We start from the raw sequence: 23,375 nt of genomic DNA on the forward strand, positions 1-23,375 counted from the left end.
GCGAGGTTCTATTCTTGCATATGGCAGCAATATGTTCGGTAGTTTAATGCTAATGTCAAGGTCTGCTGGCCACAACGAGAGGGCTTCAGGAGTTTGTGTAGGTAGCTGTTCTATTCCTCCTTCGTAGAAGACGCACAGACTCGTGGTTTACTTTACGGTCTACAGTTTGGATTGCACGGCTACAACCGCGCTACTTTGGCTATGTTGTTTAATTTTCCATTTATGAAGATGTGTGCATTGGCCTGATGATATTTTGATGCGTTTGATGGTCACATCAGCTGTCTTCTAGGAGGAATGTCAAAGCCAGGAGGTGTGATGTTTGGGTCTCGAATGATGTCGTCTGTAGATGAATGTGAACACCAGCAGACCAGTGACACGGATCTTGGAGGTGGTAGGAGCTACAGGAGACTGAAGCGCACGCTGAGGGACTGAATGAGAACACCAGGAGCCTTGAGGCTGGTCAAGGTGTCTCAGGAAGAACACACAAACTGCACTTCTTGCCATGTGGTCATTTTATTTGCCGCCAATTTCTACGTGAACACAGGATATAGTGTAATCACTTTATGATCATATGACTTGTAACGCGCAAAAATTAGGTGAAATGGACAAATTATTGATTGATCGCGAAACTTGGATGCACGGTCAAATTACACTGCAATTGAAAATACAAGGGAGTTTTCCCTTTCATTTACAGCAACAGATTTACCATGACTCTAGATGGCATGCATTTCATACTAGCAGATCCACGATCCACATGAACACCAATACCCTTGAATAAAAGATCATTGCAGCCTACGGCACAATGGAGAGTTCTCTTAAAAGCAAAGGTGGTGGATGCTTCATCTACACGCCCTAGCCTGCGGTGACCTCACGGTACATCGCAGCTCCGATGATCCTTGGCAGTCATGGTGCCCAGACTGCATGTCCAGAGGACGGGTCTGGAAACATTGCAGACGCTGCAATAGCGGCACCGCATGTGGACACGCCGCCCTCGCCTCCCATGGGCATCGTCTGCACTGAAGCTGCCCTCACCAGAGGCTACGGTTTGGAATTCTGGCTTCACTTGTGCCTTATGCTTTAGTTCACACAATGTCATAATGGGATCTGCCAAGGGCTGGGCCATGATATCGGAAGCTGCTGCCCACTGCTATCTACGGCTCTGATGCCTCTAAGCCAAGGAGCAGAGACGCACCCGGAATACTAGCATAGCCTCATGCCATTAAGCATTTAGAGAGCCCAGTTCTGTGCTGGTGCTTGAGATAATAATAGTGATGAGGAATTCGATTTATAACGCACAAAATTCGCTCAGCGAGTCACTATCGCAAGCCAGAGGAGCGGTAATAACCCTGTATTTCCATGGCGGTTTGAACACAACACGCGCATTTTTACGTGATCACTTCTCGAAAAGACACGAATAGATTAATATGATGCAGCACCTGGTGTGACTTCACGGTGAGATACTTGACAACCATGTGGCACAGCGTGTGCTGAATGTTGGCACCGCAGTGCCACGTCCCAAGAGTTTAGTCATGAAGATCAAGGTCGAGAATTATGTTTGTGTAATGTTTCTGGTCCAAAACCCCTTCGGCATTATGCTCCACACGAGCTCGCGATATTCTTGGCCACGCGGGACTTCTTCACCTGACGTCACCACAGCCACTGGATCTGTGCAGGAGGGCTGGAGTACAGCTGGAGGGCTCTGGATTGTTTGCGAGTTTGTCCAGGAAGCTGCACACGTTCACCCTTGCCACCTTCAGAAACAAGTTTTGATGTCACGGAGGCAGTGCAGCTCTTGCAGAACTGGGAGATATATGACACGACTTAGGCCCAATTAGCAATGGTTCATTCAGTGCGAGTCACTTGCAAAAATAGAAAGTGCTCCGGACAACACTATAATAATACTTAGGCCACTGCCATCATTTGTAAACGAAACACGAAATAATCATGAGCGTCGTTGTGGAGAATATAATTGAAAAATAACTAAGCAGATGATCCGCGTCCTCCACATATCCGTCCATCCACATAAAAAACAGTTTTTACAGTGCACGGAACATCCAACGCTAAACACTCACGGTTTCAACAGAAAGCAATAAATACATAAATAAAACTATGTTCAACTACTTCTCATCTCGCGCTCTGGAGGGAAGGGGTTGGTGGGTCATGTAGCTTTGTAAAACTCCCAAACTCACTGGGCTGCATGGTTGCCATGAGGTGGCAGCACAGATGAGCCTGTGAACCCATCTGTGTGGATCTTTGTTTTCCCTTATACGTGGGATTTAATCTGGGCACTTCAGTTTCCTCCCACGTACAAACTCATACCTCATCATGGAATTGGTTAAACGTCGCCATGCAGGGCCCACCTGAAAACGAGCCTTGAGAACGGTGACGTTTTCTTGGATCGATAAATCAATAACTTTATTATATTCTTTTGTAGCTAAATGGGATTAATTTGCCCATTAATGTTTGATTTTCAATATTCCTTTTAAGGAGGGTCCCACAGGAAAATTTCTCCTGTAATATTTTTATTTCTCGTAGGAAACGAGTGTCTGGAGAAAACCAACATATGTAAGGACGGGGAGCTGCCATCGTGTTATGGTTCGCACACGGAACTTTTAATCCAAAGGTCGCCGGTTCAATTCAACCTCCTGGTGCAGCAGATGAAGTTTCATAAATGGGTAAGACCACAATCAGTCCATCGCCAGGTCACGTGAAATGGAGTAAAGTGTCGGTACACTCACCTATTCCAACACGTACGGTCAGTGTGGAAGAATTGACCAAATTCCCTGGCCCTGCTGCCAGCAGGGCCAGGGTATCTGGTCAACTTTGAACTGAGAAACGAGGGCACACACAACATAACGCCGTGACTCAGGCGACCATGTCGATTGAACGTTAGCGCGTGCCAATTGGTCCATTTATTACTGAAACTCCATTTGAAATGGCTATCGGATCCTGACTTTCGGATTCTGTAACCGATTCTGAAAACGATTACCAGTTTTACCCGTTATCGTTTCAAAACCCTCTTACAAACCACACACACACACGTACCACACGCCACCCTCGTACAAACCCACAACCTGAATCTACACAATACTCCGAACCACAGACTATGCACTCCACCACACACAAACCACACCCCACCCTTGTACAAACCATCACAATAATTAATATAATTACTGATTTACCCAGGAAAACCACACAGAGTCCAGAGACTATTTTTCAGGAGGGTCCTGCATCGGGATGTTTCGCCAAAACCAACGACATTGTATAAACCACACAACTAACCGTTAATTCATAAACCTTGGGCCAATTCAGGTATTGGTAAAAAGACGGTTTTCCATATAAAGCAATCACTGAAAATCCTCAATTTTCCACCAGTTTGGATGTTTTTGTAGCTGCTGGTAATCTCTGAAAAGCGGTTGCCCCTTCAAACGTGAATCACATTGTAGACCGAGCTCCCCTTGCGCAGAATCCACACCTCCAAAACGACGCCCAACCTATGGCTCATAGAGAAGCCGCGTCTAAACGTAATTTCAGAGACCACAACTGGTGGAGCACAAACACAAATAAAATCCAAGTCATGCCAACCGCAGGGAACACACTAATTCCATTGCACAATTCACAAAGTACTTAAATACGAGACTCCATGTTAAGTCACAGCTCTTAATTCCATTTGCATTACAAGCTACCAACTCAATACTCCAGTGCCACGTGTTAAACTGCACGTGCTAAATAATGTAAACAAGATGAATGCTTCACAGCTCTGGTTGCCGCCCTGGAGATATTCTATGCCACTTCCATCGACAGATGTGATACCTGGTCCAGACTAAACCTAACCCAGGCCACAAAATCAGAATTTGCCATTGTTGTTGTTGATATAAGTAACAGAATAAATCAGCAGACGATTCGCCTCTTTCAAATGTCCCGCCACGTAAAATATAAAAGTATCTTTCAAACATCCCATCAGCCACACGCAGCATTGGTTCAACACAAACTACAAACAGGTTTCAACATTCAGTGTTTCATCAGCATAGGCTTGCTTGAACCAATAATGGTGAACTGCCGGATGTTTATAGGCAAGGACCCTCTCTGTCAGATATGGATCTAACAGAGAGACCTGTCGAGAGAAGGCAACAGGAAGGCATGGGGGTTGGCTGGGGGCGGGGAGGGAATTCGTGTCAGAGTGAAGTGGGGGCAGTGGAAGTGGGGAGGGAGGAAGGGAGATGTTGGAGATTAAATTACAGGGAGGGTAGAGGGGCAGCTCAGGGAGAACTGGGCTTCAAGTCGCCAAACCACGGTGCCCCGATCTCATCCGGCCAGCGAAGACTGCGATGTGCAGCTTCTTTCCAGGCACTGCACCCGCACTGCGAGTTTCCTGCACGCACTGCGGCACGCACGCCCGCCGCTCGCTGATGCCAGGAGCTGCGTTGTGGTCAGATTCAGGAGATGCGGAATGCATTTCCTCTCTCTTCCTCATGAACCGGCTATTGATACAAGAACTACAATCACAACTGCGCCCTATTCAGCTCAAGTGGGTTGGGCCACCATCACCAGGCAGAGCACCTGGAACTACGATGCTTTGAGGGGCCGCGTGTCACAGTCCACGAAAGGTTTTCGGGACAGCTGTTTGACAGTGTTACAGACGGCAGTGTGGGAATACTGCTGTTGTGGGACGATCCCGTGTCAACACAGACCGGGCTTTCCCAGGCTTTGTAGCTGACAGCTTCTCTCACAGGCAGTAATTTTAAGGGACTAACTACCACGTGCTATGGATCACAACACCGCCTCACCACCAGGGCACGAGCCTCTTTAACCACCCCTACCACACCCTACCATCACTACCACTATTAGCACACTCTACCACACTACACCATACCATCACTATCACACCCTACAACCACTACCACACCCTACCACTATTACCCCCTACCACTACCACCACACCCTGCTATCACTACATCTCTACCATCACCACTACACCACTACAACATCCCAAACACACCCCAACCACCCCTCTTAAATACCCCTACCGTGCATCCCTCCTCTGTAGTTCAATGGTGGCTTTAACGTGAGCTATGCCTTGCTGAGCTGGGGCCTCATGCGGGGCTATGTTGCGCTTCGTCACCGTCTGTACCATAGAGCCGAGCTCGTGCCACCACTCCCTGCGAGACCGTGGTTGTGAGCGCATACGATCAACTTCGGTGCCTCTCACACCAAATCAACTCCACACCACCCACCTCGCAAATACAACGGAGGCAGCAGCAGCAATTCATTCGGCATCACCTGAAGCCGTTGCGTGGATTTGAAACTTGGACATAGATCTTTAAGTTTCCATTCATTAATGTGTATGCAAGAACCACCCGCGCACACCCAGAAGGCCATTCGATGCCACCCTAATGAACGACAAAGCCCCACGGCCCCGTGTGCCCCCCCTTGGAGTGGCTGGGATTCACTCAAGTTGACGTTCAGGAGGTCGTCACGGACAACGAAGGTGATACCACCACACCTCATCGTTTCCTCCTTCTAAATCGTGCAGCAGCAGCGGCAGCATCTGCAGTCCACACATGGCCCCCAAGGTCTGCGCTTAGCTGTCTCATCCTACTCATGCTGCTGTACACGGAGGGTGTGGATGTGCATGCCACTCCAAGGTAGGTGGTGCCCCCTTGGTGGCCCGTTTACTCGGTTCCAAAACCACCACTTCATTCACCGAGGTCTCAACCAAAACATTTCACGGCCATTACTGTCGCACACAATTGTCGACTGTTTCTGCGTAATATACACGTTTTATATTAAACATTTAAGATTGTTGCATTGACAACAGTCCTCAAGTCAATCAGGAAAGGCCTCGCCAAGCCTCGAGACTCTCTTCAGGAGGATCCTTCTGTGGACAGTGACTTTCTCGAGAATGTTGCGATTGCAACTCAATAACCCTACACACACACAGGGAGAACGCTTACGCAAAACCTGAATCAACACGACGCACATCGCATGTGGCGGCACCGTTGCTCTGTTACATCAAAGCACAACTGCCGTGGTACAGGCATGTACTACCGTGCTCCGAGTTTCAATATTTTTGCGGTGTTACTTTGCCACTTCCACGATTACAGTTGTTCACTTTTTCTCCCTTGCATTTTACCCCAGCTGGGTGGCTCGGAGTGGTAGAGCAAGCGGAAGGTCGCGAGTTGAAATCCTGGGTGGGCAATTGACTAAGCCCATTATTCTTTCAGGGTGGTTAAAACAAGTACAACTTCGTGGGAAAGTCAACAGTGGTTGTCCTACCGATAAGACTCACCCCCACCATAGGAATTTCCACCACTGGCTCAGGCCTGTAAACAAGAATTGAGCACCAATGCTTCAACATGGCTCATTTGAGCAGCAGGAAATCACTTAGATAGTTTTTTCCAAGAGAGCACCGACGTTTGGACAGGCTCTCGGCCGAGTGACGCGCTCCGGGCACAGCCAGCGTGACGGCCAAGTGCACGCGTCCACGCCGGCGAATCCCACCGAGCCCTGGCGCTAAGCGTCTTGCGAGAGCCGCGACGCCACCGCGCCGTTCCCCGCCTTCCCGATCCCGGCGTCCCCGGACGGCTCCGCGGGAGCCTCGTCGCCCAGCGGCGCGGAGGTGGGCGGCGAGCCGTTGGCGGGCGGGGGGCCCGCGAGCGTCGAGGGGGGGCAGCGGACTGGCTCTGGGGGCCCGTGGCTGCCCCAGTGAGGCTGGGGGGTGGGCGCCGGCGGCAGGGGAGGCGCCCAGCGCTCCACGTACGGCACGGGGATCATGCCCGCGCGCCCCGCGCGATTGCGCGCCGTCCACCACTGCTCCTCGGGCCTGTCCAGTACCAGCAGCACCTCCCCGCGCTGGAACGGCAAGTCCTCAGCGTCGCTCCCGGCAAAGTCGTACAGCGCCTGCACATAGTCCATGGGGGCGCTCGCCAACGCCGGGGGCACCTGCGCAACACGGCACGGACCGCAAACTCAGCGCCACGGACTCCTCATTCATCCGGCAGGTGAATAGCTCCTCGAAAAGGAATCTGCCCACCACCCTCAGGCAGGAAATACTTAATCAGGGTTTCCTGACTAAATCACATTATTGTTCTTTACATTTACAGAATCACACATCTGGTAAGGACCAATGTAAATATTTCCATCTATACCAACCTAAAATCTTGAACTTATTTCACACCGTACGTGGCCAATCGTGCTAATCGGAGGTTCGAATAGCCACTGTGCTCGGTAAGATGTTCCACCTTCATCACTGGCAGCATGAATAATGACCCACATTCGTCACCGTGGAACCAAAAGTAACCACGAGAAGACAGTAGACCAGCCCGCTCGAAACCCGTGCCACCCCCCCCGCCCCCCCAAGGGCAAAATCCAAGTTGGGAAGACAGCAACAGGCGAGTGGTACAATGAAGTTGGGGGTCTTGGGGACTCAGGTGGAGTAGTCCAGGGCCTATGAAGTCCATGTTTTAACGCCCTGACAACACGGGGTTGGGGGGTAGTTGCGCCCCTGGCCCTGCACTACCCTCAGCTCGACTTGCCCCACCTGGGTTGCCCCACCTGCCCCGGTTACCCGGGGCAGGTCTCTCGCCCCGCCCTCGGCAACCCCCTTCGACCGAGCCCACACCCCGCGGCACCTGCTGACATGGGGGGGGTGCTCCGCCGCCCGCGGGCTCGCGCAGCGTCGTGGTGTCGAGGTGGTGCGCCGCGTAGAAGAGCAGCAGCGAGGGGAGGTCTCGGAAGTGGCGGTCCCCGATGCGGAAGGCGCGCGCGGCGGGGAGGCGGCTCACGATGTAGTGAGAGACGCGCGCGCCCGCCTCGCGCACGGACAGCACGAAGTCGCCGGGGCTCGTGACGCTGTCGCGCACTAGGAAGGTGCCCGCGCGCCGCGCCGCGAGCCGCGCGTGCGCCTCGCGCCGCGACAGCGGCCCCGCGTACCAGGCGCGCGCGTCCCCGGCCTCGAAGCGCGCGCACATCGCGAGGGGTGGGGGGAGCGCGCGCCCACGCACTCGCGTGTAGAAACAAAGGTCCCCCGTGTAGCCCAACGCAAGCTGTCGGGGAAAGTGCTGTTACGGGGTGGTGATAGAGGAGCGGTGTAGGCCAACACCGCCACTACCATGCCACTCCCATCCGCCTTTGTCTCTCGTGTGGATATTTAAAATACCATTCCGCAAACACACGCACAGGCACACACGCACAGGTGAGCACGCGCGGCGACACGAGACGCAGGACGACGCGGCGCTCCTCCTGCAGCACGCGGCGCGCACGCGCACTGCCGCTTCCCTGCAGATGCGAGCTGGGAGGGAGGTGGGGGGATTGGAGCGGGGAGAGGGGTTGGAATCTGCTCTCATTTTATGTGCACTAGCAACTCTGAAGCTGGATACTCTTCTTGTCTATGGAATTCGGTGAGCCGTGCGCTTGAACGGCTCCACGTTGTGAATGCTGTTCGTGTTCCCTGGTTTCTCGAACGTCTTCTATAAACTACATTCGTGCTATTTCAAGGGCGTCAGAATTATCTTTAACCTTCCAAATCTTGCTTCACGCTGACTTGGATAAAATACAGGACGTGAAGTGCTTTCATAATGAAACAGTAAATATTGAATTAAACGTTAGCTGATAATTGGAATAACATTTTGATTTGTATTTATTTGCAGTACGCCGAACATCCATTAACTGGAACGGCTGTCGTTCGAAGCCCGGGCTTATTATTGCAGTGTTTGTGGTGGTGCAGTCGGGTTAATACACAATAGTACTGCATTGGTATTGCAAACTTGCTTTTATTGTCGCATTCAATTCTGTCAATCCACTGCTAAAGGCCTTATCGGCCATGGGCAGATTTTGTTGTAGAGCGTACTGTACTTCACCGTAATGGTCAAGTGCAGGATAGAGAAACGGGAGACTCTCCACACATGTACGCGGGAATCCAACTTAGGTGGCCGGGTTCTTAGCGCAATGCGCGAACCACTGCTCCCCGGCTGTGGTGTGACGGTGGTGGGCTGCCGCCCCGTGTGTGTGGGGGTCGCTGGCCAGGCGGCGCTGTTCGGTGTTGCTGGGTGAGCTTCCTGCCGCTGCTGTGACCACTGCCGCCTCCACGTGTGCCCAACGCGACCACGTGGTGCCCGCGCCACTTCCGCCGGCGTGACCCACGACCCGGAAGAGGCACGAGCATGGACATTGATTGGTGGGTGGAGTCGCGCGCCGGGGTCACCGTGACCGTGACCTCGCGTGACCCCGGGGGGGGGGGGGGACCGCGTTCTGCCCCCTGTGAGTCGTGTGGCCATACTTCACCACTCCAGCCAGTGCGGTTTGCATTGTGAAGGCCGTGCGCACATGTCGGAGAAGAGTTCAGTACCGACATTGGCTCGTCTGTCTGTCGCCGCGTATACCCGCAGCAGCCTACAACACCTGTTATGCATGGTGATGGCCACCCATCCCAGTCATTTTCAGGCTCAGCCACTGCTTAGTTTCAACACACTGGGTGATGTGGCCACTTGGCGAGTGGAGTCAACATTGCGACTCCACCGCGACCCCAAGTGCCAGGGCAGCAATCGGGCAGCGCCTAAGCGAAACCTCAGCAGCACCGACTCATTGACATGGCCTCGTGACAGTGAGTTAGTTGTTTAACACGTCGCCTCGTGACAGTTACTTGAGGACAGTTACTCATTTTAGGTGGTTATCGCATAAGTCACTTTTGTTGAACTCGCAAAGTAAAGTAACTGCTAAAGTTATGCCCCCTCAGTTATGTTGTATGTATGTTGAACTTCTTTCGCACCGTGCGTAGCCAACCATGCTAATCGGTACCAGCAAGTGAACTATCCAGCTCTTGGTTTCTGGACGGATGGGATGTGTGTGGTATGCGAGTGGCGTGTGAGTGACAGCTGATAGCCTCCAGAGCGAGTCCCCTGTCCACCCTGACGTGGGTGCTGAAGTGTTCACGGTGCCCGGCCCACGACGGTTTTGTGTGCATCACCGCCGTGTTCGTGGTGCGTGTGACCACGTGGTCTCTAGGGACGTGGTGCTGGCCACCCACCTCCTCGCGTACCCTTCCGGCCTTCATAGGTGCTTTACTAACAGCACTTTCCCCAACAGTCTGTTGAGGCTAGACGGGGGATCTTTGTCTGTGTCTAGGGACGTGGATCCCAGCAATGGAGTCGGTGTCTTCTTCTCAAACGACCTCTACGAGGAGCTCTCATTCATCCCAGCGTTGGAGCGGCAGTGGGAGGCAGTTCGCAGGTGATGGCCTCGTGTTGACGGCGTCGTGCAAGGCCTCTTACTCGTAACCCCTAATCCCCGAGTTGCCTCTCCCTATTTAATCGGTCGAGTTCCTCAGATAAGTAGTAATTCGCTTTACTATCTAGTGATGCGCAGGTGTCACTTGGCGCTTGGAAACACGGGTTCAAGTATTGGCAAGCAGCAATGTCATGATGCATTTATTGAACAAATGTATTATGCTTGTGCATCGACTTGTGCATGTGATAATCGATTCGTGTAAATATTTCTTTCACAAAGCAATGTTTTTGCAAGGGATGGGAAATTGTAACCAAACTCTGACCGAGAGCTAAAGAACGCAAGAGCATTTAAAGGCAAAGCTGGCTTGCTGTTAGCTGCTGCTTATCTACACTGCGCATACACGTCCTTTATCATTAGATGATTTTCCATTGAGACCAGAAGTCTCTTTTAAAGGAGTTGACTTTTAAGTAATACACAGCAAAGTATTTATTTTGTGTTATAGCATGTAAATTAGTTTGAATATCGCGCCAAGGCAGGAGAGCTCCTTCTGCAGCAGCTTACACGATAAAGCGTGTAGCATTATTGTTATTGATGAAGAGTGCTCCTCTACGCCGCCTGTGAATCCACAGAGCAAGTGGAGATGCCCACAAGCGAGGGAGAGACACGGGCGTCCATGGAGCAAAGGTGACCGGCGCCACGGTTCAGAGCCCGAGGAGAGCGGAGGAGCCAGCGGCCGCCCGGGATGATGCAGCCCACACGCCCCGGGGCCCCGCGCGACCCGGGACGGTGGCGCACGCTGGGCCGGCGGCGAGTCTCCCACAGGGACAGGCGGTGCGAGGCGTGGCCCTGCCCCAGCCCAGGGTCCCCTACCCGTGCTACTCAGCCCTTACTGAAAATGAGCAGAAGCAATACTTGTACCTGCTGAAGTGCAGCCTTGCCGGTGGTGCTGCTGGGCCCGGCGGCTTCAGGGGAGGATGGAACCAGCGACTGGAGTTCCAGGTTGGTGTCTTGCTCCTCGCTGGGCGCTGGGCGCTTATGTCGCATTGGCAAAAACACGTTCCCAGCTGAATCGGTGGCTGCGGAAACTGCGGTGCGTTTCATTAAATCCGTTTTCAGGAAACACCTTCAGAGCTGGCAGCTCTGTGTTGAAGTGACAACAAGGCCAGTTTCAGACGTATCCACACACACAACAACCGCCATGCGCCACTAAGTGGCAGTGACGTCACCACGACGCTTGTGCCAGGCCATGTGCACCTTGAGGCCACGTGAAGTGTCGAACGCCCACGGGCAGGAGGTCACGGGGCAGACCCAAGTGCCATGGGTCGATTGACTAAGATGACTGAGATGACTGGCTGATGCACCACCTGTGCCCCCTACTGTGCCAACCTGCTGTGCTTTAGCCACCCGGCGCTCCGCTCATTGTTGTGAGCGTCGCTCCTCCGCCCTCCATTGTTGGAGGGCGACTACCTCCAACTGCCCAGTAGCGTCCTTCACGAGCCTCCTCCACAGAGGCCGATCTTGACACCGCTGATACCAGTCATCGGCAAGTCCACTCAGCTCCACGTCCTCCTGTACCACATCACTCCATCTCTTCTCTAGCCCGTGCCGCACCCGTTTAGCCCCCTCGATCCGGCCGAACAAAAGCTGTTTCGGCATGCGGTGGCTGGGCATGTGGGCTACATGACCCAGCCAACGCAGCCTTGCCTGCCGGAGGAGCTCACCGATGGGACCTTGCCCAGATCTTTCAAAGATTTGTGAGCTCCTCACACAATCCAGCCTGGTTAAACCCAGGATGGATCGTAGGCAGATTAGCCTAAATGTTTCTAGGCTAGCCTGCCTACACACATCCACACACACACATCCACACACACACACATCCACACACACATCCACACACACACACATCCACACACATCCACACACACACACATCCACACACATCCACACACACACACATCCACACACACACATCCACACACACATCCACACACACACATCCACACACACTTGCACCAGCGAGGCGTGACGGGGCACACCGGAGGGGAGAATTGGAAGGGACTGGAGGGATGGTGACCTCAGCCAGAGTGGATGCACTGGGACTGGGGATTCACTTAAGAGTTGAGTTGCTTCATGAAATCAGTAAGAGCTGTATGTCCCTATCTAGCTGTTAAGTTATAAGATTCAAACATTGTAGAACAACATTAATATAACTTTGAAAAGTAACAAGCCCAATGCATTATTACATTTGAAGATTTTTTTGTGAACTCATTGCCATATAAAAGTAAACCACCATTGTTTTTCATTCGAGAGACTGTCTTGACAATGCTATTTAACCCATGTGACCCAATTCCAACCTATCAGAACTGTGGTGTATTTGTGATCACATTCAAACTGCTTTTCAACAAAACCAAATACAGCTCACATCACTTACAATTTGTAACTAACCAAATGCAGTCCATGTGAAACAAAACAAGGAAAATTCAACATTGAAGGGCAAATGCATTGCAGAAAGGTAGCACTGTTCTGCTTCACCTCTGTGCTTTTTTGTGATGCCACCTTTGCCACCCTAACTGGTACAGTGGTCGTTGTGGTCCATGACAGCCGTGCTGTGTCTGGGTGTCATGGTCTCCGAGAGCTCTGCTGTGGGGGGCTAACAGGCGTTGGTGTCCAGTGACAGTTACCCACTCCATCTTGGTTTTATCATAATTTTTACCACCAGTCATCGTCAGTACCATTTTGCGTAAAGTAACTTCCACATTAAGTCTCAAAGCACATCTCAAAACACTTTAAGATGAAGCTTCAAAGGTATTTTGCCTCAAGTAAAATCAGCAGGAGTTGGTTAAAACATCCTTATATAAGATCACACAGCTTGGGAAATAGTTTACGCCAGTTCTGGCTGCCTTTCCACTGCATGTGGTTTCCCGCTCCTCCGTATGAAAACCGTACGCATTTCAAATTGGACAGCGATTTGAGGTTCAATTTGCACAAATTACGCTATATAAAATTAAAGAATATGAAAAAGAGTACCGTAAAGTAAAGTTGTGGAGCTCCCACCTTGTTACCGAAGTGGAGAAGTGTTCAGCCAGTCTTGTTGACGTCTCCATCGGCATGGACACCCAGCACTTGAAACAGCGCGTGGCTGAAGAGGTCCCCGAGTTCCTGAGGTTCGTGCACAACGCGGCCAAGCAGAACCGCGGCGACTACGACCACATGAGTCCGGCCGCTTCGCTCTACACACAGGTGCGCTGCACTAGCTACGCATGGCACTCTATCTGCGGCATGCTGCCGTCAGAGAACACAATCACATTCGGCAGAAAATGTAATTCCATCTTTACTTTTACCTACTTTTACTAATTCATCCAGGAGAGCCACACCGAGTCATAGGAATATATTTTTTTCATTAAAATGTTTTCAGCCAATGAACGATGAGTGTTGATTATACATGTGGAAGGAAACCGGAGCATTCGGAGAAATCCCATGCATGCAAGGGGACAACATATCCCCGTACGGATGAAAACAGATAGCGATTAGTCCACTTCCTGTACTGCTTCTCCGGACCAGCCAGGATATGGCACCTTGAAGCCCATGGGAAGGGAGTTTCACATTTTTGTGACAACCCTCACCTCCACAGCGCTGGTTTACAGACCACGTGTATCGCCACCGCCACCCGGATGTTTTTATAAAGGCAAGCAGTAGCTATGTGGGCCACCCTGTTCATAAGCTCTATATCCGTGATGATGTTTTTTATTTAAATTTTTTTGCAAATTGTTTTGAAATCTGATAACTTAGCCTCTGTGGGTAACAGGCTTAGTGGATGAAGGATGATGGATAGGAGGAGTTCAATGGCAATTACAAATTTTGATGTAAAAGCGAAGTGTGAAATGTTTCGAAGTATAGCAGTGTGAATGTGTGTGGGACCGTGTGTCAACAGAAGCATTTTGAGGCGAGCGTGCGGAGAGTGCAGCTCCTACCTCCGTTCTACTCGGTGATGGAGACGCTGATGCTGACGGGCGCAGGCGCCACATCCCTGCCACCCCTCACCCTCACCCACCACAAAACGTTGCTGGCCCTGGTGGGCACCGCCACGTGACACAGCCTCGCATCGCACGCTGCTTCACGCTACACCGCCTGTGTGTGTGTGTTGTGCGAGTGCTGTGCATGCGAGTGCTGTGTGTACTACGTGAGTGACGCTGTGTGGAATATCCTGTTAGTGTGCGTCATACTGCATGTAATACTGTGTAAGTGCTTTGAGTGATGCTGTGTGTGTCGCGCTGTGTGCAGGGAAAGGCTCCGTTTGTAAAGGTGCCTTCAGGCCTTCGTGTCAACATGCTGACATTGCCCAGCAGCGCTGAGGCTCTGCTCCCTCTGGTTTCTGAAGGGATGAGTCTCACGGTGATGCTTGCAATTTGTGTATCACTCCATTGATTGAGAGAGCTGTTTAGCCACGTTAGGAGAAGAATAATTGTTGTTCAAGCCTACATTTTTGCTGTCGGGCTTCTCGCCTCCATGGTTATGAGGGATCCTCCATAAAAGAGATTTTTTGTGGCTGTCTCCTGATGAAGCTAGTTGTAAATCTGGCTGTCGCCTGATGAAGCTAGTTGTAATTACTGGCGAAACGTCGTACTCAGATTGAAAATGCTGTGGCTTGGCTCTCCAACACACCGGTGTGCTGTACTAGTGACGAATTGGCACGTTCTGTTTATGTGACAACCCTTACTAGTTGGCTGTGTCGGGTGGTTGCGGGTTTTAACGACACATTTATATATATATACGCGATCGAACCCAAAAAACCTCATGGATGATATTTCACAAACATATGTACGCTGCCAACCGTGCTAAAACACAGCTGTTGTACCAAAAGAAAGTTATTGGAATAAGCACAAATTGTAGTCGGTTTTGTTCAACCAGTTGAGAACTCAAGAGACAAGGATTGAGTCTTCTTTGCAAATAAAAATCTGAGCAAAAGCAACTGGGTTCAGAATAAAACAGTGCACGAACATAAAATTAAATACAATACATTTCCAGTTACAAACAATGGTTTGGGCAAATTACTTAAAACATCATTCAAATTAAAAAGGAGTTACAGAAACATAAAACTAGGTTCAGGGTTATTATTGCACTTTTTTAAATAGACAAAGCTGCTACCAGCCTGAGTGGGCTGAACTGTGCCAAACAATGCTCTGCACTGCACCACATGGCTGAACCGCATTGTGTGTGTGTGCGCAATCGGAAGGAGCTGAGTGAAGACGTGAATGTGGAGAAACTGGCGGTGAAGTATGGTGTGAGGGTCTGCATCACAGCTCAAGCCTTGTTCACGCTGCTTAACAATCACGGCCCGAGCTTCCAGGATGCGTGGGAGGTCCCCGTGTGTGTGCGGCAAGTGCCGGCCCGCGCAGGTCAGCACTGGCACCGCATCACGAGTCGTCGTAGTCGGGGGGCAACAACGCTTTTAATGCAACCGCTTACAGCGGCGATTCCCAACCTTCCCAGTGCTGCGGATCACTGTCAACACTGAAAACTAAAATTGCAGACTGCCACGGAATCTTGTGCTTTGTGAAAACTGTACTATATGTATCAGTCCCCAGGACCACTTAGCAGGTTTGTAGCCCTGGTGCATGCAGATCCCTGTCAACGCTCACACGTGTTTTGCAGATCAACATGCCCCAATAACATTTTTCTAAATTAAAGCTACTCTAAAAGCGCCTTAAAATGTTCATATAAAAATTATGAACCTACTTTTCAGTGAATAATCTAAGTTGTGCAATGGGCTGCAAAACATGGTGTATTTAACAAAAAATCCTTGTATCTATCAACTGCTCTGCGGATTTGTGTAAATAACTGTGCTGGAGTCCACTGCGCTGAGAAGCTGTAGAGTGTGTATTCTTGCTGCCACTGGCGTAGTGTGCGTGTGTGTGTGTGCCGTGCAGGGCAGCAGACGGACAGCTTGGTGTTCATAGAGTCGCCCCTGCCTCCCAAGGAGTGGACTGTCCGTAAGAGAAATGAGATATTCTTCCAGGCTGCCCTGGAAGCAGCCATGATGAACCCAACAAGCAACGTGGCCCTTCAGGCCATGACGCTGGAGCAGCCGACGTCGGTCCCGGTGAGCCCGACTGCCATACGCAAATAATGGCACAATCTTGATTTGGCACGTTCACAAATCGTGCATCCAGGCAGATCCGCATCTTAGTCATTGCGATTTTAATGATGGGCAGCACCAGGTAAGCTGTATGACCTGGAGTCAGAATGACTCCCTGTTCACCTTGGGATGTCCTCAAGCCCCTGTAGTATTTGACTTTTTTTACCACATTGTTCAAGAAGCTTTGTAATTCTATACCAGTGGGAGACTGATCGATGTCTGGATGCATTCAAGAGATGGCTGTCACTGGTTAATGATGTCGATGGCTGGTGGTCACTTTTCAATCTGAAGCATGAGAGACCTAGGATGGTAAGCCAGTAGATAGCAAGCTCGACACCCTTGGGTAGAGATGGAGTATCACCAGTACCCACCTTAATATGGTATTGCCCATTCAGTGGAAAGCAGTCCCACCTCGGCATCCTGTATGGTAACTCAGTCTAAATAAGTATCTGGCAGATGATGTAAACATCAGCACGAAGAAGGTAAATGTGGTCAGGCCTAATGCTAGCCCCATGACCACCTCTAATTCAATACCAGCTTCTATAAATATTTCTAAACAGCACTTGCCAATCTGCAAGGCTGTATAGTGCTGTGCGTGCGTATGCATGAGCACAGGCATACGCTTTTATATCTGTGTGCATATGAACGGTTGTAAATTCGTGCATGTGTTTCCGCGCAGGAGTGTCCCATCGGATGCATGGAGATGCCACTCAGCAGAGCGGTCAACGCTAGCCTGGACCTAACGAGCGACTACACGAAGATGGAGACATTTGGCAATGAGATGCCCATCCCTTGCCAGCAGCCGAGCCAAGATCTGTCCCCCGTTGTAGGGCAACTCGGAGAAACACGGAGCGGGTTCCATGGCGCCAGTGTGAAGGGCGGCGGCTCAAGCGGAGCCACGGAGGAGTATAGGCGGCCTCCACTGGGGGTCACCGCGATTCTGGCAGCAACTGGCACCAGCCTTCTGGCTGCTCAATCGACCAATCGTGGTCAGGCGGCTGCTAGTAAGTCCACGCTGACCTTGTTTGGTTTGGACTCGGAGGAAGCGTCGCCGAGGGAGACTGAGCTCGAGAACTTGAGTTCTTCTGGCGCGGACGAAACAGCGGAGACAGAGCCCCGGCCGAGTGAGAGCGGCGCAGAGTCAAGTGACACAGAACTCGTCATTGACGAAGGAGACAACGCCACTTCTGCCAGCAGGAAACGAAGGTTGCTCTCCGCCGGGTGCCCCGAACAGCTCGCATGCGGGGAGAAGGGTGTGGATAAGGAGGGGTCATGTGCGCCATTCACTTCTGAGTGCCTCGCGAGCTCTGGCCAAACAACACACTTGGCCCCACAGGGTTCATGCCAGGAGCCCGGCTCTGATAAGGCCCAGAGCAGCCCTCACACGAGGGTGACCAAAGCCGCTCAGAAGAGGAGGAGTGCATCTGTAGACACGGGCCCTCTCGGACACATCCTGAAGATGCAAACGAAGCTAATGGAGGCGCACGTCAGGAGGCTACCCCCTCCGCCCCCTGCGTTATACGGCACGGCTGTGCCTGCTGCACCAACGGCACCGCCGGGGATAGAGCTCGGTGGCAGTGAGCAGCGACCTCCGACCTCCCCCCGTGCTTGGCCCAGCGGGAGCAGCCGTGACATCTGCCTGGGAAGAGGGGAGGCGATGCCTGCACCGGAGGCACAGGGTGCCGGTGAGTAGAGAAGTGCACTTTATGTATTATTACTCTTGTTTACCCAGGAAAACCATGGGGCAGGGCAGCCGAACTACAGCTCCTAGAGAGCGCTGCTCCCATTTGGAACCACCACCGCTGTGGAGACAGCGACTCTAAGCAGTGGTGTGTAATCCATCACGTTGGCGCCCACACGCCAGCACTCTGCCACTGTATATTCAGTGCCCTTGCCGTAGCGGTCATGGAAAATCTGAAATTTGCCATGGAAAAGTCATGGGAAAATGTTTTTATATGCATAGGAGCCCTGTGAATACATCCCTGTTTGGTTTGTGGAAAAGGTGGCAACGATCCTACGCACCCATTCCACGCTCCCCCACACGGTGGTGACGATTCTGTCCCACAGAGCTCTTTTCTAAGGAACTGCTGCAGGAGGAGGAGCACGCGTCGGAGTTTGTGCCTCCAGCGACAGGGAACGTTGCCTACAAACTGTTCAGCCTGGCTGAGTTGCCCCTGCTGGTGCGCACACATGTGCACAGGGCCCAGACCAGGCCCAGGAAGGCCTCACGCACAGCCACGAAGAAGGTGAGGCTCATCAGCGCTCACACAGGAGCCCCTCAACCACGCGGTCGGCGCATCCACACAGGGCAACAGGAAGTGGTGAAAGGGCGTGGAGGAGGGGAGTGCTGAAGGCTGTGGAAAGCGGCGTGGAAATGAGATGACGATGATGTATGTATGTTGAACGTCTTTCGCACCGCACGTAGCCAACCATGCTAATCCGAGGTGCGGATGATGATGACGGTTTGGTAGTCAGCGATGGGCCCCCAGGGCACCACGGTGCACTGTGGCAGCACAGCAGCGAGGCATGGTGATGCTCTATCTTGATATCCAGCACCTTGCCACTGTCTCATAGGGGTCCAAAGGCTATCCACGTGTCTATAGGAGGTGATTTTATAAGTTAAACAAGATACTGCAGCAGTAACATAACCTTAATGCTGGTGGCTTGCAATCAGAAGGTTGAGAGTTTAAAACCTGCTTGGGGGTTGACTTTGCCTATCATTCCTCCAGAGTCGATCAAATGAGTACCACTTTGTGCAAAAGTTAACACTGCATACACTTGTCCCTGCCATAGGAATGTTGAGTTTTCATCACTGGTTCTGCAGGGGTGTAAACAGGAGATGAGCACCAATGCCCAAATGCTCACTTGAGCAGCAAAACACTTGTGACTAAACAAGAAAAGTGAGGAATTGTAGCGTCGTATTGGTCTTTCACGAAAAGCAGCAAATGCACAGTGGGCACGAGGCCCTTGGATGCATTGCGTGTGTCCTGTGCGTGGTGCCGACAGCAAGTCCCAGTGCGCGTGTTTGCCAAGACCGAGTACCAGGCCTGCTACGGGCTCGAGGTAAACACCCTGGCTGAGGACTGCGCACTCTGGCTGGAGGCGACGCTCAACAGTAACAGTTGGTTCTACAGGGGTAAGGCCGCACGCAGCATGAGACCGACCCCTACACCACGGCCGTAGTGCAAAGGAAGACGCAGTCCAAACATAAATGTCATAAGCACCCAGGCTCAGTTGAGCTCTCCCAACGCAGATGAACATTTAACGGTGCCTGCTCTTTACTTCACTGGGCTGCACCGGCCCTTTTATTTAACTCGCGCTGCTCGACGACTCGGCAACGCTGTGTTTTTGCCGCGATGCGAGGTGCACTCTGGGAGCCGCCACGTTCAGCCAATGTAGGTCGGTACTCAAAAGGGAATTTGGAAAGCGAATTGGCCATGCCAATCTGTGCGGCCCGTTAAACGGGGTTGCACAGGTGAATTGGCAGCAGCGGATGTGTAAAGTTGCGTGTAATCTTCATTCAAATGTAGCAAGCTGGAAACTATCGTTTGCAGTGTTCCAGCCATCCCCCATAACCAGAAAGGCTCTCTCCCCAATGGGTATAGCTTTGAGAGATTATTCTGCATAATTCATATGCATGTAATGTCAAGTTTACTTTCAGGTGAACGCATCACATTTTTAATATCTCCGTTGCTGTTTACGTTTTGTTCCTGTGTTCGTTTTCTGCACTGAAATGTTTTTTTGTTCTGAGGCATAATTTTTCCGTACACAGGCCTCTTGAAAAACACTTTTGGGGCCTCCCGGTGTAAATGTAGAATTGCTGGTGGCTGCTGAAGTGCGGGCTGGGTGCTGCGCGAGTGACTTCGCCGTGCGAATGTGGCCGTGTGCAGGGCGAGTGGACGTGCTCACCGCTGAGCCGCTCCTCTTGGAGGAGTTCTCTTCCTCCGATCTGCGCCGCAGCCTGCACTACAAGTAAAGTGCAGCATCACTCTGAGCTCTCGAGGAACTAAAGAGATAACATCACACTGATCTATAAGATAAGAGATACACAAAATTCCATTGCATTTGCAGTCCACTGCACTGTGAAGTGCACACTGCTGGTCATGTTCTCATGGAGTTACTGTGTCTGTTTTCCAGCCCCACTGAGCCTCTGAAGTTGCTTCATAGGATAATGAAGAGGCTGTACAGGTCCGTTCTGAAGACTTCTCTGTGATGTATTATTTTTAATCTTCATGTCACCGATGCAGAGAGAGAGTCTTTGTTATAGTGATAAATAGGAGGACCGTCAGGGTCCGTGAAGCAGTGATCGACTGCGCGTGGGAGCAGAGATGTTCAGCAGTGGGCAGGAAGATCTGGGACCTGGTCGGTGGTGGCCTAGGGAGAAAAAACGATAAGTTGCTTTGGTGGTCGCTAAAAGTGACAAGTGAAATGGCAGTGAGCGAGATGGACTTGGTGTTAGAGATGACAAGGCTAAGAGTGTGCCCATGGGAGTGTGTGGGACGTGAGATATAGGTGTCATCATGACCTTGTAGGCATTATTAACCAGAATAAAATTCGTAACCACTGAAAATGTATGCTAATTTAATTATAATTTACCTAGAATAATGATTAACATTGCATTAATTATAACTACTGGTGAATATAGAAGCCTAGTAGCAGGACAGCATTGTTATTCGTTGAGCGAACCCAACGATCTATGGTAAATCTAGTGATTCATGTTTCTTGTGCGTGTGTGCGCAGCCTGCCTGCAGGACACTATCTGCTGAGCCACGTGGCAGGAGACGTGTCCGGCGCTCTGTCCAGCAGCGTGTCCAGCGCTCGCAGCGCGTACAACCTGCACTCGGCCCACGGGCAGCTCCCCAAGGCGGCCTGCTCGCCCTGCGTGCCCTGGGTGCCCATCAACACCTGCCTACTCCTGCCCTTCCACTCGCAGTATGGCCGTGTCCCGGGGACTTTCCCCCCCTCGCCTCAAGGCCGTGGCACCGCAAACAAGGTGAGGGGTGGCTGCTGGTGTGGTGCAAAGGGTAACACACAGCTGCCAAAAGAAATTATTTTAATTTAAAGTGTATTTTGTTTAATCGGGTGAGAACTCATTTGCAAGAGTGATCTACGAACCCTCATGCACTGGATTGTCGCTGTGATGTTAAGCACTGGAAAGTGTTTATTTATAATTGTATATGTCAAGGGTGGAGGTAGGCTGTTTTCTTAGAGGTAAGGAATTTGTAGAATTATACCTTGAAAAGGTGCCTCACTGGTTCACCTGGATTTGTGTGAAATCTAACTCAAACGTTTTGACCACGAGTGCTCCACTTGCCAAAAATGGAAATAATGTATTTTTTTCAATGTGTAAAATGATTGAGCAGTTTCCTTTCTAATGTAGTTTGATTTGGGGCCATCCATTTAGTACGTACACATGGAGGGGGGTTAACCCAAATGTGTACGCTTGCGCATGGGGGTCTACTGACAATGTATGTATGCATAAGAAACGGGGGTGGGGGATGAAGCCTCGATAATAATTTGTCTACATTGGCCTTCAAATGAGTTAGATAGTCCGGCGGTAGACTGTTTGCTTTAACACGTTAATATTATTAATCCTTGATCGTTTCTGCGTGGATTAAATATCGGCCGTTCTATAGGATTCTGGGGGGGGGGGGTGCGTCAAGCGTACGTACGCAGGTGGGCGGGGGGGGGTCAAGTTTTGACAGATTTCTGCGTACGTGCTAAATGGATGGCCCCTTTGGCTTTTAAAATCTGTGGAAGTTACTAAGCCTTTTGAAATGTGAGTCTGTGTTGAGTCTGTATTTTTTAGCTCAGGCCTAAACCGTTCTTTTTAGTATTGCAACATCAGCCAGTTACAGTTTGACGTGGATTTATTTGTGCAATGTAGCCGAGTGCAGAGGTTATCCGATCACGCACAAAGGCATCTTCACGTTACTCAAGATGCTGGACATGTGCCAACAGAGAAATAACTTCAAAGCCGGCAGTGCCCATGGAGGCAGCCACGGTGATAGCAGCGGTCGCCAGGCTTCCAGTCACAGCAGCACAGCAGCCGGTGCCCCGGGGAGCAAGAAGAAGAAGAAAAAGAAGAATAAGGGGATGAAGAGGAAGATGGCCTGGGAGGAGAGGAAGCAGGAGCTGAGTTGGCACAAAGGTGGCGGTGGAGAGACTCTGCCTGGCCAGTCGTAGATGGCAACGTGTTCGGACTTGTACACTTTTCAGATAGACGACAGCCCAAAATAAAACCGTGTGTATCTTGTCAATGCGTACCTATGCTGTGTGTCATTGGCTGAGATTAAACATTCATCAATAAGAAAATAAAATAATGGCTTCTCTGTGCTATAGTTAAGGGAATGTATTGCTGTTAAATTGTTTAGGGGGAGGCATCACAAGAGTGCCAGACCTTGACTTTAACGTCTATTTTCTGTTTAATGAAGCTTAAAACGTGTTACGACCAGCGTCTAAGTACAGATCTACTGGAAGTGATATGTATTGTGGTGGATTGTCTCTTTTAAGATCATCGCGTGCGTGAATGATGCCAGTCTATAAACCTGCCGTACATAAGGTGCCTATTTATGTTGATGCTGTTATCAAATGCCTTCAAACTCAGCCACAAAACGATATTGTGAACTTGGAGTTGAGATTACACGAAGATGATGTGAAGAACCCAAGATGGGGGAGAATCTGAGCACGGATGTGTGTTGGAGTTTCTTCAGTTGGTGTTGTTTACGTAATTTGCTGTTATTGCATACCATATTTTTTGCATGAGCGCAAACAGGATGACATTGCTGAAAGGCACTTGGGTCTGCATAGATCTGGCTGGAATCAGAATTGTATTTGCTTCACACTTGACAATAAAGTACATTTGTAATAATCGCATTGTTACCTAATTTGCGTTGTCCCATCGGGTAATGCATTCAAGGCCCACGCATTTCGTAAGCTGATGGTCTCTGGCTCACCGATTGAGGCAGTAGGATCTAGCAGCAGGCCATCCTCCTGTAAACTCATTAACTTAACA

General features: G+C 50.9%; 2 protein-coding genes across 2 annotated transcripts; one reads left to right on the plus strand and one right to left on the minus strand.

The window, feature by feature from the left end:
- Positions 1-494: 494 nt before the first annotated feature.
- Positions 495-7,970, minus strand: LOC116942165 (crk-like protein). Its single transcript, XM_032953777.2, has 2 exons — positions 7,632-7,970; positions 495-6,942 (listed from the first exon to the last, which is right to left on the minus strand). The coding sequence occupies exons 1-2, from the start codon at positions 7,968-7,970 to the stop codon at positions 6,514-6,516; spliced, it is 768 nt and encodes a 255-aa protein (XP_032809668.1). The 3' UTR covers positions 495-6,513.
- A 341-nt stretch (positions 7,971-8,311) lies between these two features.
- Positions 8,312-23,231, plus strand: ICE2 (interactor of little elongation complex ELL subunit 2). The gene is made up of 16 exons (XM_032953773.2): positions 8,312-8,399; positions 9,025-9,175; positions 10,123-10,227; positions 10,854-11,223; positions 13,345-13,464; positions 14,156-14,296; positions 14,506-14,616; positions 15,458-15,620; positions 16,152-16,324; positions 17,040-18,045; positions 18,428-18,606; positions 19,367-19,496; positions 20,251-20,332; positions 20,498-20,548; positions 21,101-21,353; positions 22,322-23,231. The coding sequence occupies exons 2-16, from the start codon at positions 9,162-9,164 to the stop codon at positions 22,544-22,546; spliced, it is 3,123 nt and encodes a 1,040-aa protein (XP_032809664.1). The 5' UTR covers positions 8,312-8,399; positions 9,025-9,161; the 3' UTR covers positions 22,547-23,231.
- Positions 23,232-23,375: the final 144 nt, after the last annotated feature.

This window comes from Petromyzon marinus, chromosome 13 (genome assembly GCF_048934315.1).
Source record: "Petromyzon marinus isolate PM22_M1 ecotype Great Lakes invasive population chromosome 13, UKy_Petmar_22M1.pri1.0, whole genome shotgun sequence".
NCBI classification, from domain to species: Eukaryota; Metazoa; Chordata; class Hyperoartia; order Petromyzontiformes; family Petromyzontidae; genus Petromyzon; species Petromyzon marinus.